The sequence below is a fragment of the Dasypus novemcinctus genome, chromosome 18 (assembly GCF_030445035.2).
Source record: "Dasypus novemcinctus isolate mDasNov1 chromosome 18, mDasNov1.1.hap2, whole genome shotgun sequence".
Taxonomy (NCBI): Eukaryota; Metazoa; Chordata; class Mammalia; order Cingulata; family Dasypodidae; genus Dasypus; species Dasypus novemcinctus.
Window position 1 is genome coordinate 21,537,158 of NC_080690.1, and position 15,052 is coordinate 21,552,209.

Here is a 15,052-nt window from a genome sequence, read left to right on the forward strand (position 1 = left end):
TGTTCTTCTGTGTCCGCTTATCTTGTCAGCCACACCCAGAATCCTTGTCTCTTTCTGTTGAGTCATCTTGTTGTGTCAGCTCTCCGTGTGTGTGGTGCCACCCTGGGCAGGCGCACTTTTTTTCGCGCTGGGTGGCTCTCCTTGCAGGGCGCATTCCTTGTGTGTGGGGCTCCCCTATGCAAGGGACACCCCTGCGTGTCACGGCACTCCTTGTGCACATCAGCACTGTGTGGGGGCCAGTTCATCACATGGGTCAGGAGGCCCTGGGTTTGAATCCTGGGCCTCCCATGTGGTAGGCCGTTGCTCTATCCCTTGAGCCAAATCTGCTTCCCAATGCTGAGCTTTTTGAGTGTGATAATGACATTGTGATTGCTTAGGAGAATGTCCTTGTTCTCTGAAGATGGAGACTGAAGAACTCAGTGGTGAAGTGTTAGGGTGTCTGAAGTAACTCTCAAATACTTAAACCAAAAGAATAAAAATAAATGTGTGTAGCCCGTGTGGCTCAGTGGTTGACAACCGGCTTCCACATACCAGGTCTAGGATTCAATCCCCGTCTCCAGAACCTCAAGGGAAAAAAAGTGCGAGGGTGGGGGTTTATATAAGGAATCTGGCAAAATTGATAGTTGGTGAATCCAGATGTATAAGGATAAGTGTTTGTTGCTTGTACAGGACTTAAAACGTTTGTTAGTTATCAAAATTGAAATTTTCAAACTAAGAAATTGTGAGGAAAAAAAAATTGCTGGCGGAGCTCCTGGACCCCGCCTCCTTCTTCACATCTGGGGCGCGTCGTACCTGCGTGTCTCCCCCTTCGGGTGGTGGGTCTCCCAAATTTCTCCCTTCGGGTGCAGAAGCCGTGGATGGAGGCCATCAAGGGTGGGTATCTCACGGGGCAGCGAAATGAAAGAAGGAAGGGAGAAAAGAAGAAAGCGGGAACAGCTCCCGCCCGCCGCCCCGGCGCCCTCCGCAGCCCCGCACCGCCCCCTGGTGGCCGCCGGGCTGGCTCGCCGCACCCCAGCCTCGAGGCGGTGGGGGGGCTGCAGCCCTCGCTGCTGAGGGGGGGACGCGTGCAGAGAGCTCCCTGGCGGGGCCAGTGTCCCCACCACGCCGGCCTGTGCTCCTTCGGTCTGTATATTTTAAAGAGAACCTCCTATGGGCCGGGCGCGGTGCTAAGTGTTTTGCAGATATTACTACAATCCTCACAGCAGCCCTAACAGGTGCGCTCGGGTAGCCCCCATTTTACAAACTGAGGCTCAGAGAGGGAAGGTGATGTGAGCAGAAACTGCACGGCTAGTAAATGTCACACCTGAACTCCAAGCCCAATGCTGGGACCACTACAATCCAGCTGCTTCTAATGATGATGACTGCCATGATAGGATTTTATTTTAACATAAAATCCTAAAAATAGGAAGACGCATCTACAGCTGCTGACTATGGGCCACCCACTGTGCAGCATATCCCCTCATTTAGCCCACAACAGTCTTCGGAAGTAGGTTCTATTAATGTGCCCATTTTACAGTTGAGGAAACTGAGGCACAGAGAACTTAAGACATATGCCCCAAGCAGCCAGCAAAGAGTATTGACTGGGAAAGTATTGAGGAACCTTGGGGTTGTCTGCCTTGTCCATCCTATGAGCACTTGCTAGGTCCAGGACCCTGCAAGAGCACTTAAATGTGCAGCGAGAAGGAAAGAAAGAAGACAAAACAAAAATAAAAAACTGCGAAGAGCAAATCCATTGGGAAAGGTAAGTGGGAAATAAAGGTACATGGAAACAACCCATCAGTCTGGGGGAGGGGAAGAGAGACAGCTACCAATATAAACATTCTCACTGCAAGCAGCCTACTGAAGTAACGTACTGCCAAGTCCTCATTTAAGGATTGAGGGGAACCTGGGGCTGGGGAAGGTCCAGAGGCTGTGCCCCCACCCCCACCCTGCACCCCTCAGGCTGGCTGCTGCACCAGGTTTCTTGGGAAGGCCCCAGATTTGGGCCTTCTAGGGCATGGTCAGAGGTTCACCCCATCCTTACCAAGACCAGACCCCAGTGCTAAGCAGCCCTGGATGAGGGGGACAATCGTGAGGGACCACGTCTCCACACTTAAACTCTCTCTTACACCCACTTCTCAGCTTACGTAGCCAAACGAGATACTTGCAGAAAGTTTGTCAAAAAACGAAGAGCACGCTTTTTTAAAAAACATTTTCATTCCTACCTTGTTAATAATTTGGTCTACATCCTCTATGAAATGTTGTCTGGCTACCTCTGAGGAAAGGATGCAGCTGGTAAAATTGACTAAGGGTGTGAATAAACTCATGAGGAATGTTAGACTGAAAAGAGAAAAAGAAAGAGTTCCGTGTGAAGGTAGTTCCAAATCAGTGTTTCTGCATGTGGCCCTTGGGTCACATGGGCATCACCTGGGAACCCCAGATGATTCTTGATGCAGGCTCAAGTTTAAGAACCACTGAACCACAAAATGACCAAATCTCCTAAGAACTCAGCAATATTTTCTATTTCCCTAACTACAACAACATGGACTCATATTGGGGAAATGAGGAGAGTAAGGGGAGCCTGTTTCAACCCACCAGAGAATGCCTGGTGTGGGGACAGTTTTCCCACTTGAGTTAACAAGTAGTTGGAACCCATGTGAAGTCAGGGGAAGTAGGGGGATAATGGATTTCTCTAGGTACTTGGATATGTTACACAAAAGAAGTTAAGAACCCACCTTAAGGTAGGCAATAGTTTGAGAAACGGGAGAAAAGAACAGAATTTTGCACCCCCAGATGTAGCCATGGGCTCCTCTAGGCAGAGAGAGAGCATTTGGCCTTGTGGGGCTACACTTATTAAGCCATTATTCACTCCTCCCCTTCCTAATATTGGGGGAGAGGCCCCAGCTGTTTGCTGTTAAGATTGGTTACCCCTCCTGTCAGTTCTCAGGGGCCACTGGTGAAGCCTTTTTCAGGTATCCAGGGCTTCCCCTTGACCCAAACGGGACCTCATGGCTGGAGTCTGGGTGGGTTTTCATGGCCATGGTCTCTGCCAGGTCTTAGCTGTGGCTCATCTTCCTTTTCCTTAAACTATCCTGCCTCATTCCCTCTTCAGAGAGTTCACACCCATATTCTTAAGGGGCGCTGAAGGACGATGGTCATTCTTCTGTAGCTACTTCTTGTTCACCAGGGGAGTAGGTCCTACCTGACAAGGTATAAAACCCTCTTGCTAGTCTAGCACAGTTGAGGGGAAATGAGTTTGGCACCATGGTTGGAGCTGGATGAAATCCCTGCATAACTAAGGCATTGATTCTGGAAGAAACAAACTCAGAATTTTAAGGATATATGATCCTACTAAAAGGATACTGGCCCACAAGAGAAGGAAAGGCCAGGTGCCTTCAGAGGCTGCATCCTCCTGCAGTTGCTGGGCTTCATCTTGCAGACTTCAAATGCTGTCTAGGACTATTCCAGAGCAATTTATATAGAAACAGCATCCTTCCTTGAGAAACAGACATGTCCCTCCCTGTGCTGCTGTTAGCATGTTTAATGCCCTGCGATTTTGCAGCACCACAGTAGCAAGATAGTTTGTCTGGCGTTTTAGGCTTCTAAAGCATGGCTAGTTCCTTCTATGCTGTTGGTTAACTCTAAAGAGAGATTGTGATAGACTTGCTAGGTTTGGTATAAACTGTCAACCCCACTTCCCATGGCCATTATGCCTAAGACAGCTAAGAGGGGGGATGAAGAGAGGCACGCCCCTTTTAGTCACTCCACGGTGAGAAAATATAGGAAATGGACACAGACAAGATTTCTTAAGGAGTGTCTGGCTTGCCCTCCCCCTAGCAATAGGCATTTAGGCTAGAGTTATAGAGAACAGCTGGCTTTGACACAAACACTCCTTAATTTTGTCTCTTAAAGAGGTATTTCAGACTATTCAATGGCTGGCACTCAAACATACCATCAGGTACTTCCGGTGAGTTGGCACTTCTATGGGCAGCTGGCTTCACTCGGGATAAGTGCACCCAGCTGGCAATTCCTTGAACTTTAACAGCTGTGGGAGTAATCAGAACCAGAGAGTAAGGTCCCTTCCATTTTGGCTCTAATTGGGAGTGAGGCCTGTTCCCTTGCCAGGTTTTGATTAGAACTCACAGTTGGGGCTAGGGAGGATTTTGTTCCTGAGCTCCTGGATGCTAGTAGTTGCTGTGTCTGCTCTTCCCCTAGCTATAGCAGTGTCTGTTTTCTGGAGCCCTGGGCAAGGCATAACTGCTATTCTTGGGGCAGCAGAACAGCCTCCATTAAGTCCAGGATTTCTTGCCTGTGCTCAATAAGCAACCCACTGTTAGCAAGCCTTGTTGTCGCCACACAATAGAGTGAGAGTGGAGGACAAGGAAAGCATACTTGGAGTATGTGTAAATATTAACTCTTTTCCCAGCTGCCAGCTTTAAACTTCAGGTGAGGGCAATCAGCTCTGCCATCTGGGTTGAGGTCCCAGGGGGAAGGGCTTGGGCCTCTATAGTTTGAGATTGAGAGGCCACTGTATAACCTGCTCTTTTAATTTCTTTCCTAATAAAACTGCTTCCATCTGTGAACCACTCAAAGTCTGGGTTTGGTAGAAGCTCATCCTTAAAGTCAGGCCTGCTTGAGCAGTTTGGGTATGAATTTCAAGGCAGGAGAGGAGGGCGGACCCCTCAGGATCTGACTTTGGGCCCTCTGCTGGTAGCAGGGTGGTTGGGCTGAGGACCTGACACAGCCCTAGCCACACTTCAGGGGTCTCTAGTAATGGAGACTGGTATTTAATTAACTAGCTACCTGTAAGCCACTGGTGGCCCCTGGCCTCAAACACATATTTCACCTGGTGTGAGGTGGACTGTAAGAGGTTGCCCCCAGGTGAATTTGAGGACTTGCTCAATTAAAAGGGTGGTTTCACTTCTTGACCATAACACAACCTGCAAGACCCATTTAAACTTGCAGAGCCATGAAGAGTTGGATATATGGAATCTCTGACTGCTTGCCTTTCCTTTTACACAGGAAGCCAAACTCTTGGCCATGTGGTATAGAGGCTGCACCCACCATTACAGGAAAAATAAAGAAGATTGTCAGCTGATCTGGTGCACAAGATTCTGAGTCTGACCAAACTTTTATTCTCCAAACTAAAGTCACCCTGGCTGTTCAAGTCCTGGGGGACTTTTAGAGTAAGTTCCCAAATTGAAGCACCCAAGTTACTTAAGTCTTGGGGGACGTTTGGGACCTTCTAAACTGAAGTGCCCAGGCCTGCTAAAGTCCTGGGGGATGTTTAGAGTTGCTGCGCTGGTTCCCAGCATTCCAGGAATCATGAGCCCTTGCTGCTGGGTATCCCCAGTGCAACCTAGACCTGGGAGCCACCTGAACCTAGGTTGTTCTGGACCTAAGCCACCAAGCCACACATGTGATTCTTCCTAGAAGAGGGGCTGGTTTAAAAACCTTTCTTTTGGCCTATTTAAGCTGTCTCATTTTATGGCTACTGCCAGGAAGTTTCACAGTTAAACCAAACATTGAAAGTCCATTAAGAGATTAGAGCCTAATTGTTCAAACAGTCTTGGGGGCACTCTGAGAAAATGTCAGGACCTCCTAGGGGCTGAGAAGGAACTTGTGCTACCAAGGGTGGGACTAAAGCCTCAGTAGTAAATGCATTTTCAGTTCCTAAGGCATTCCAAAGCATCTCACAGACCCAAAATGAGGACAGCAGTAATTGGAAGATTAAAGGCAGGCAGGACACTCCCCTGTGTTGAGGGCTTTCAGTAGATACTCACCAGTCCTTGCCAGGGTTGGGAGAGTTACCTGCCTCTAAGCTCCTGGCTGGCTCGCCAAATCAAGTCAGGGTAAGTCACGGGATGATGGATTCCTCCAGGTTCTTGGCTATGTTACATAAAAGAATTTAAGAACATGCATTAGGGTAGACAAGTAGTTTGAGAAATGGGATAAAAGAACAGAATTACACACCCCAAGGTGTAGGTGTGGGCTCCTCTAGGCAGAGAGAGAGCATTTGGGCTTGTGGGGCCACACTTATTAAGCCATTATTCTCTCCTCCCTTCCCTAATGTTGGAGGAGGGGCCCCAGCTATTTGCTGTTAAGATTGGTTACCCCTCCTGTCAGTTCTCAGGGGGCCAATGGCGAGGCCTTTTTCAGGTATACAGGGCTTTCCCCTTGACCCAAATGGTACTCATGGAAGGGGTCTGTGTGGGTTTTCATGGCCATGTATTCTGCCAGGTCTCAGCTGTGGCTCATCTTCCTTTTCCCTAAACTATCCTGCTTCACAGGCTTCCAGGTGGGTTGGGTGACTTTGGGGGTGAGTCTCTTAATGTTCACCCCCACTATTTTTTGTGTTTGTGTGATGAAATTAGAAAGTAAATGGAAAGTGGGAAAGGATAAAAAATGTCCCTCCCAACAACTGGTTTGGCTTAGCTGGAAATGGGGGTTGGTAGGCATGGAGGAAAGAATTCTTGTAGCCAGTTTAGGATCCCCATTATCTGTGCACTCTTGAGCTCCTAGGAGGGGTTTCTCTGGGTCCAGAGCTGGCAACTGGCCATTATGGGTTGGTTTCACCCAGACACTCAATGTGACATGGGGGGAACAACTCCACCTTTCCATTTTAGGTATGTTTCTTTACCATTCTTCCAGTGTTTGCCCTTTGAAGATAGAGTGTCTTTTGTCTTAGGTAACTTTTACCATTTTCTATTCCTTTGTTTTTCAGTCATGTTACAATGATGTCCCTAGCTTTGGTTGCCTTTGTATTTATCTATCCTGCTTAGGTTTGTAGAACTTCTTAATCAGTGCCTTTTTATCTCTGCTTGATTTTTTTTAACGATTTATTTATTCATTTATTTCTTTCCCCTTCTCCCTTCCACCCCAGTTGTCTGTTCTCTGTGTCTATTTGTTGCGTCTTCTTTGTCCGCTTCTGTTGTTGTGAGTGGCACGGGAATCTGTGTTTCTTTTTTTTTGTGTCATCTTGTTGGGTCACCTCTCCGTGTGTGCGGCGCCATTCCTGGGCAGGCTGCACTTTCTTTCACGCTGGGCGGCTCTCCTTATGGGGCACACTCCTTGTGCGTGGGGCTCCCCTACACAGGGGACACCCCTGCGTGGCACAGCACTCCTTGCGCGCATCAGCACTGCACGTGGGCCAGCTGCACACGGGTCAAGGAGGCCCGGGGTTTGAACCGCGGACCTCCCATGTGGTAGATGGACACCCTAACCACTGGGCCAAGTCTGCCGCCTGCTTGATTTTTTTTTTAAGATTTGTTTCCGCGCCCCCCCCCCCCCCCCCCGCACCCCATGTTCCTCCATTTCTTCTCTCTGTCCATTTGCTCTGTGTTCTTCTGTGTCTGCTTGTATTCTCATTAGGTGGCTCTGGGAACTCATTCTGGGACCTTCTGGTGTGTGGGAAAGAAGTGATTATTCTTTTGTGCCACCTCAGTTCCCCTGTTCTGCTATATCTTATTTTCTCTCTTCTGTGTCTCTTTTTTGCGTACCTTGTTGCACCAGCTCTCCTGCATGGGGTTGCATTCCCATGTAGGCGGACACACCATGTGGGCCAGCTTGCTATGTGGACCAGCTTGCCCTCACAGGAGGCCCTAGGCATTGAACTCTGGACCTGCTATATAGCAGATGGGAGCCCAATTGGTTGAGCCATATCTGTTTCCTTCTGCTTGATTTTTAAAAACTATTGGTATCTCTTAAAATATTGCTTCTGTTCTATTTTCTTTTTTCTTTCTTTCTGGGAGTCCAATAACACCATGACTCATATGTTTCTTATGTGCTTTTCTGTACTTCTTTTCCTCCCTGTGCTTCAGAATGACTTTTTTCATCTGATCTTTTAGTTTACTAATCCTGATTTCTACTGTGTCTAATCTGCTGTTTAACACATCTATTGTGTTCTTACTCTACTTTTTAGGTCTAGAATTTTCATCTGACTGTTTCCATATAAGTTTCAGTCCTCTGGTGAAATTCTCTCTCATCATCAGTTTTTCTGAATCTGTTAATCACAGTAGTTTTAATGTCTTTGTCTGATACTCCAATATATAGATCACCTGTGAGTCTCTTCCTATTGTCTGTTCTTTTTATCTTGGTTTTATTCTTATGGCTGGTTACTTTCTTTTCATCCTTTTTTCCTTATCATCGTAAAATAAACATACATTTTGCCATTTTAACCATTTTAAAGTGTACAGTTCAGTGACAATAAGTACATTCCCATGGGAAGTGGACTTGGCCCAGTGGTTAGGGCGTCCGTCTACCACACGGGAGGTCCAAGGTTCAAACCCTGGGCCTCCTTGACCCGTGTGGAGCTGACCCATGTGCAGTGCTGATGCACCCAAGGAGTGCCCTGCCATGCAGGGGTGTCCCCCACATAGGGGAGCCCCACGCACAAGGAGTGCCCCCTTAAGGAGAGTCACCCAGTGCGAAAGAAAGTGCAGACTGCCCAGGAATGGCGCCGCACACACGAAGAGTTGACACAACAAAATGACGCAACAAAAAGAAACGCAGATTCCCGTGCCGCTGACAACAACAGAAGCAGACAAATAACATGCAGCAAGTAGACACAGAGAACAGACACTGGGGCTGGGGGCGGGGAGGGGAGAGAAATAAATAAATAAATCTTAAAAAAAAAAAAAAAGGTACATCCCCAGTGTTGTACAATCATCAACTCTATCTGGTTTCAGAAATTTTTTATCACCTTAAGCGGAAATCCTGTACTCATTAAGCAGTCATTCCCATTCTACCTTCCCCCCAGGACCTGGCAACCACAAATCTTTGTTTCTATGGATTTGTTTTCTCCAGATATTTCATATAAATGGAATCACAAACTATATGGTCTTTTGTAATTGGTTTCTTTCACCTAGCATAATGTTTTCGAGGTTCATCCATGTTCAACATGTACTTTCTTTTTATGATGGAATAATGTTTATTGTGTGGATATACCACATTTTGCTTATCCATTTATCTGTTGAGGGATATTTGGGTTGTTTCCACCTTTTGATTATTGTGATTAGTGCCGCAATGAACATTTGTGTGCAAGTTTTTTTTTTTTAATTTATTTTATTTCTCTCCCCTTGCCCCACCCCTGCTGCCCCCCACCCCCACCCCCGTTGTCTGTTCTCTGTGTCCATTTGCTGCATATTCTGCTTTTTGTCCGCTTCTGTTGTTGTCAGCGGCACGGGAATCTGTGTTTCTTTTTGTTGCGTCATCTTGTTGGGTCACCTCTCCTTGTGTGCGGCACAATTCCTGGGCAGGCTGCACTTTCTTTCATGCTGGGCAGCTCTCCTTACGTGGCGCACTCCTTGCGCGTGGGGATCCCCTACACAGGGGACACCCCTGCGTGGCAGGGCACTCCTTGCACACACCAGCACCACACATGGGCCAGCTCCACATGGGTCAAGGAGGCCCGGGGTTTGAACCGTGGACCTCCCATGTGGTAGACAGACGCCCTAACCACTGGGCCAAGTCTGCCGCCTGCAAGTTTTTCTTTAAACACCTGTGTTTTAATTTGCCAAAGAACTAGAAATGTGTTGGCTTTTATAAAGTGTATTTATTTGGGGGTAAAAGCATACAGTTCCAAGGCCATGAAAAGTCCAACTCAAGGCACCATAAGAGGTACTTGTTTCTTTTTTAAAAGATTTATTTTACTTTATTTATTTATTCCCGCCCGCCCCCCCCCCCCCTTGTTTTTTGCTCTTGCTGTCTGCTCTCAGCTCTCTGTGCCAGAGATAGAAAGGAACTGAGAGGAAACGAACCCAGGACCTGCCCACATAGTAGACAGGAGCCCAATCACATCCCCCATAACAGGTACTTCCATGTTTAACTTATTGAGGAACTGCCAAGCTGTTTTCACAGCAGCTGCACCATTTTACATTCCCACTACCATGCACTAAGGTTACCATTTCTCCACATCCTTGCCAACACTTTTCTTTTTTTCTTAATTATTATGGCCATTGTAGTGGGTATGAAATGGTATCTCATTGTAGATTTTTTTTTTTTTAAGATTTATTTACTTATCCTACCCACCCCTGCTGCTTGCACTTGCTGTCTGCTCTGTATCCATTTGCTGCACATTCTTCTGTCTGCTTGTCTTCTCATTTTCTTGTTAGGAGGCACTGGGAACCAATCCCAGGACCTTCCAATGTGGGAGAGAGGCACTCAATTGCTTGAGCCACCTCAGCTCCCTTGTTTGTTGTGTATCTCATTGTCTCTCCTCTCTGTCTCTTTGTTGTGCCATCCTGCTGTACCAGCTCTCCATGACATGCAGGCCAGCTTGCTTTTCACCAGGAGGCCCTGGGGATCAAACCTGGAACCCTCCATATGATAGACAGGAGCCCAATAACTTGAGCCACATCTGCTTCCCTCATTGTAATTTGAAAAAAAGTTTATTTTTATGTACGTATGTACCTACAAATTTACATAAAATAAAACAATGCTGAATATATAGAATACCCTCTTAAGTCTTTTTAGGAGCAGAGGGTTTTATTGCTGCAGTTCAAAGAATAAAATTTATATATGTGAAAGCCAAGATAGACACATTTTAAGTTAAATGGCAGCCTTGTTAAAAAGTTTTTGTCCTGTTATTGGATTTCCAGCTTTATATTAGATGAAATTTAAAAGATTGCTCATGCAATAATTTAAAACTTTTCAGATACCACTATAAGAAGCATTCTCCAACATCTGGTGGCAGGTTGCAAACAATGAATATATTCAGTAAGTCTTCTCTCCAAAGCCTTGAGATCTTCTGCGTGCTCCATTGAGTTCATATCGGATGGTAGCTCCAGTCACTGCCTCGGTCCTGTCCGCATAGCAGCTTGGTGACCCCAGCCCGGCCCACAGAGTCAACTTCTATCCCCAACCACTCCTCATTTGTAGTCTCATTTGCATTTTCCTAATGATTAATGACTAGATGTTAAAGATCTTTTCATGTGCTTTTTGGCTATTTGTCTTCTTTGGAGAAATGTCTATGCAAGCCCTTTGCCCATTTTCTAATTGGGTTGTCTTTTTTAAAAATAAGAGTTGTTTATATACTCTGCATATAAACTCCTATCACATATGATTTGCAAATAGTTCTGCCATTCTGTGGGTTGCCTTTTAACACTCTTGCTAGTGTCCTTGATGTACAAAAGTTTTAAATTTTGATAAAGTCAAATCTTTCATTTTTCCTTTCGTTCCTTTTCTTTTTGTGTCATAAACAGAAGCCACCACCAAATGCAAGGTCATGACGATTTGTCTTCAAACTTTCTTCTAAGAGTTTTAAGGTTTTAGCTCTCATATTTAGGTTTTTGGTCCATTTTGAGTGAATTTTTATGTATGGTGTGAAGTAGGGGTCCAACTTATTTCCTTTTTTTAAAGTATTTTTAAAAAAGATTTATTTCTTCCCGCTCCCTCCATTGTCTGCTCTCTGTGTCCATTCACTGTGTGTTCTATGTCTGCTAGTATTCTCATTAGGTGACTCCGGCAACCAATACTGGGACCTTCTGGAGAGGAAGAGAGGCAATCATTCTCTTGTGCCACCTCATCTCCCTGTTCTGCTACATCCCTTATTGTCTCTCCTCTGTGTCTCTTTTTGTTGCATCATCTTGCTGCACTAGCTCTCCGCATTGGCGGGCACTTGGAGCACTCCTCATGGGCCAGCTCCCCACTCAGGCCAGCTTGCCTTCACCAGGAGGCCCTGGGCATTGAACCCTGGACCTCCCATATGGTAGACAGGAGCCTAAATATTGGAGCCACATCTGCTTCCTTCCAACTTATTTCTGTTGCATGTAACTATCCATTTATCCCAGCAACATTTTCTGAAGAGGATGTTCTTTCTCCCCACTGAATGTTCTTGTTACCCTTGTTATAGATGTTTAGGCTTATTTCTGGACTCTCAAGTCTATTCCCTTGATATTTTTGTCTATCCTTATGCCAGTAACACAATGTTTTGATTACTGTTGGTTTCAGGAAGTGTGAGTACTCAGATTTTGTTCTTTTTCAAGGTCATTTTGTCTATCTGGATTCCTTACATTTCCATATGAATTTTAGAATCATATTTTCCATTCCTGCAATAAAAGCCTTTGGGATTTTGATAGGGATTACATTGAATCTGTAGGTCAATTTGGGTAGTTTTGACATCTTAACAATACTGCCTTTCAATCTGTAAACATGGGATGTCTTTCTATTTAGGTCTTCTTTAATTCTTATAGCAATGTTTTGCAGTTTTCAGTGTATGTCTTGCATATTTTTAGTTAAATTTTATTTCTAAGCACTTTATTAGTTGTTATGCTATTGTAAGGGGAATTGGTTTCTTAAATTCCTTTTTTTTTGGTAATGGGCCTGGGGATTGAACCTGGGACCTCGTATGTGGGAAGTCAGCGTTCAACCACTGAGCCACAACAGCGCCCCTGAATTGGTTTTTTAAATTTGTTTGCTTGTTTTGGTTTTCTGTTGTTTTTTAGGAAGCACCAGGGTTTGAACCTGGGACCTCTCACGTGGGAAGTAGGTGCTCAACCACTTAAGCCACATCCATTCCCCTTAATTTCCCTTTCAGATAGTTCATTGCTGGTATACAGAAATACAACTGATTTTTGTGTATTGATGTTGTAGCCTCCAACTTTGCAGAATTCACTTATTTTTTTTAGATTTATTTTATTTCTCTCCCCTTCCCCCACCTTGTCTGCTCTCTGTGTCCATTCCCTGTGTGTTCTTCTGTGTCCACTTGCATTCTTGTCAGAGGCACTGGGAAACTGTCTCTTTTTTGTTGTGTCTTCTTGCTGTGTCACCTCTGTGTGTGTGTGGCACCACTCCTGGGTGGGCTGCGCTTTTTTCTGCATGGGGTGGCTCTTGTGGGGCACACTCCGTGTGCATGGGGCACCCCTACATGGGGGACACCCCTGTGTGGCACAGTACTCCTTGTGCATGGCAGCACTGTGCATGGGCCAGCCCACCACACGGGTCAAGAGGCCCTGGGTATCAAACCCTGGACCCTCCATATGATAGGCAGACGCTCTATCAGTTGAGCCACAACCGCTTCCCCCGAATTCACTTATAAGCTCTAGCAGCTTGTGTGTGTGTATCCTTTAGGGTTTTCTATATATAAGATAATATCGTCTGTGATTAGGAAGAGTTTCCTTTCCAATTTGGATGTCTATTTCTTTTTCTTGTCTAGTTGCTTGTCTAGAATTTCTAGTATAATGTTGAATAGCAGTAATGAAAGCAGATATCCTTGTCTTGTTCCTGATCTTATGGGGAAAGCTTTCATCTTTCACCATTGAGTATATTGTTAGCTGTTGGTTTTTCATAGCTGCCCTTCGTTATGGTCTTTATATAAAAAAAAAATACACAAAACAACAGAGTGGGAGAGAGGCTTTCATTCTTTTGTACCACCTCAGTGCCCTGATCTGCTATGTCTCTTATTATCTCTTCTCTGTGTCTCTTTTTGTTGTGTCATTTTGCTGTGCCAGCTCTCCATGTGGGCCAGCACTCCACGTGGGCCAGCTCACCACATGGGCCAGCTTGCCTTCACCAGGAGGCCCCGGGCATTGAACTCTGGACCTCCTATATGGTAGAGGGGAGCCCAATTGCTTGAGCCACATCCACTTCCCTTTATATTCTTTTTTTTTCTCTACCCTTCCCCCCGCCCCCAGTTGTCTGCTCTCTGTGTCCATTCGTTGTGTGTTCTTCTGTGACCACTTCTATCCTTATCAGCAGCACTGGGAATCTGTGTTTCTTTTTGTTGTGTCACCTCTCCGTGTGTGCGGCGCCATTGTTGGGCAAGCTGCACTTTCTTTCGCACTGGGCAGCTCTCTTTACGGGGCACACTCCTTGCGTGTGGGGCTCCTCCACATGGCGGACAGCCCTACGTGGCAGGGCACTCCTTGCGGGCATCAGCACTGCGCATGGGCCAGACTCCACATGGGTCAAGGAGGCCCAAGTTTGAACTGCGGACCTCCCATGTGGTAGACGGATGACCTATCCACTGGGCCAAGTCTGCTTCCCCCTTTATATTCTTTTTTATGTTGTTTATGGAGGAGTAGGCTCCCTTCTGTTCCTTGTCTTTTCAATGTCTTCTGTTTGTTTGTTTTTGGGTAGGCAAGGGAGTTGAGTTTATTAAGAAACATGAAAAAATGAGGTAAGTACACAACCCGAGACACGAGTTGCAGGCATGCTATAGGGTAAGACATACTCTGTTCAGTGTTTTTGTCGTGGAAGGCATTAGATTTGGTCAAATGCTTTTTCTGCATCCATTGAGATGACCATGTGTTTTTTCCTTCATTCTATTAATTGATGTACTACAATGATTGATTTTCATATGGTGAAATACTCTGGCATTTATGAAATAAATATTATTTGATCATGATGCATAATCCTATTAATAGGCTGCTAGTAAGTTTGCTAGTATTTAGTTGAGGATTTTTGAATTAATATTCTTAAGGGATATTGGTCTTTAACTTTCTTTTCTAGTATCTTTGGCTTTGATATCAGTGTAAAACTGGACTCGTGGGTGGGAAGCATACCTGGCTCAACTGACAGAAAGTCTACCTACCATATGGACGGTCCAAAGTTCGATACCCAGTGCCTCCTGACCTGTGTGGTAAGCTGGCCCATGCGCAGTGCTGCCGCGCGAAAGGAGTACTGTGCCACGTGGGGGTGTCCCCCACGTACACGGAGTGCACCCCTCAAGGAAAACCGCCCCGTGTGAAAAAAACACAGCCTGCCCAGGAGTGGCTCTGCACACACGGAGAGCTGATGCAGCAAGATGGCGCAACAAAAAGAAGTGCAGTTTCCCAGTGGCACCTGCTAATGTGAGCAGATGCAGAACACCCAGTAAATGGACACAGAGAGCAGACATGGGGGGGGGGGGGGAGAGAAATAAAATAAATCTTAAAAAACCCCCAAAAAATGGACTCATGGAATGAATTAGGAAGTATTCCATCCTCTTCTAATATTTGGAAGAGTTTGAAAAGGATTGTTAATTCCTCCTTAAATGTTTGGCAGAATTCATCAGTGAAGCCATCTACTCCTGGGCTTCTCTTTGTTGGCATGTTTTTGATCACTAATTTAATCTCTTTACTTGTTATAGGTCTAC

General features: G+C 45.7%; 1 protein-coding gene across 1 annotated transcript in view; it reads right to left on the minus strand.

The window, feature by feature from the left end:
* Positions 1 to 3,931: 3,931 nt before the first annotated feature.
* ZFP90 (ZFP90 zinc finger protein) overlaps positions 3,932 to 15,052 on the minus strand; it is a 46,104-nt gene continuing 34,983 nt past the window's right edge. Inside the window, exon 7 of the mRNA XM_071209113.1 lies at positions 3,932 to 5,868. Coding sequence (XP_071065214.1) covers positions 5,787 to 5,868 — 82 coding nt within the window. The 3' untranslated portion in view covers positions 3,932 to 5,786. The remainder of the gene's footprint in view (positions 5,869 to 15,052) is intronic.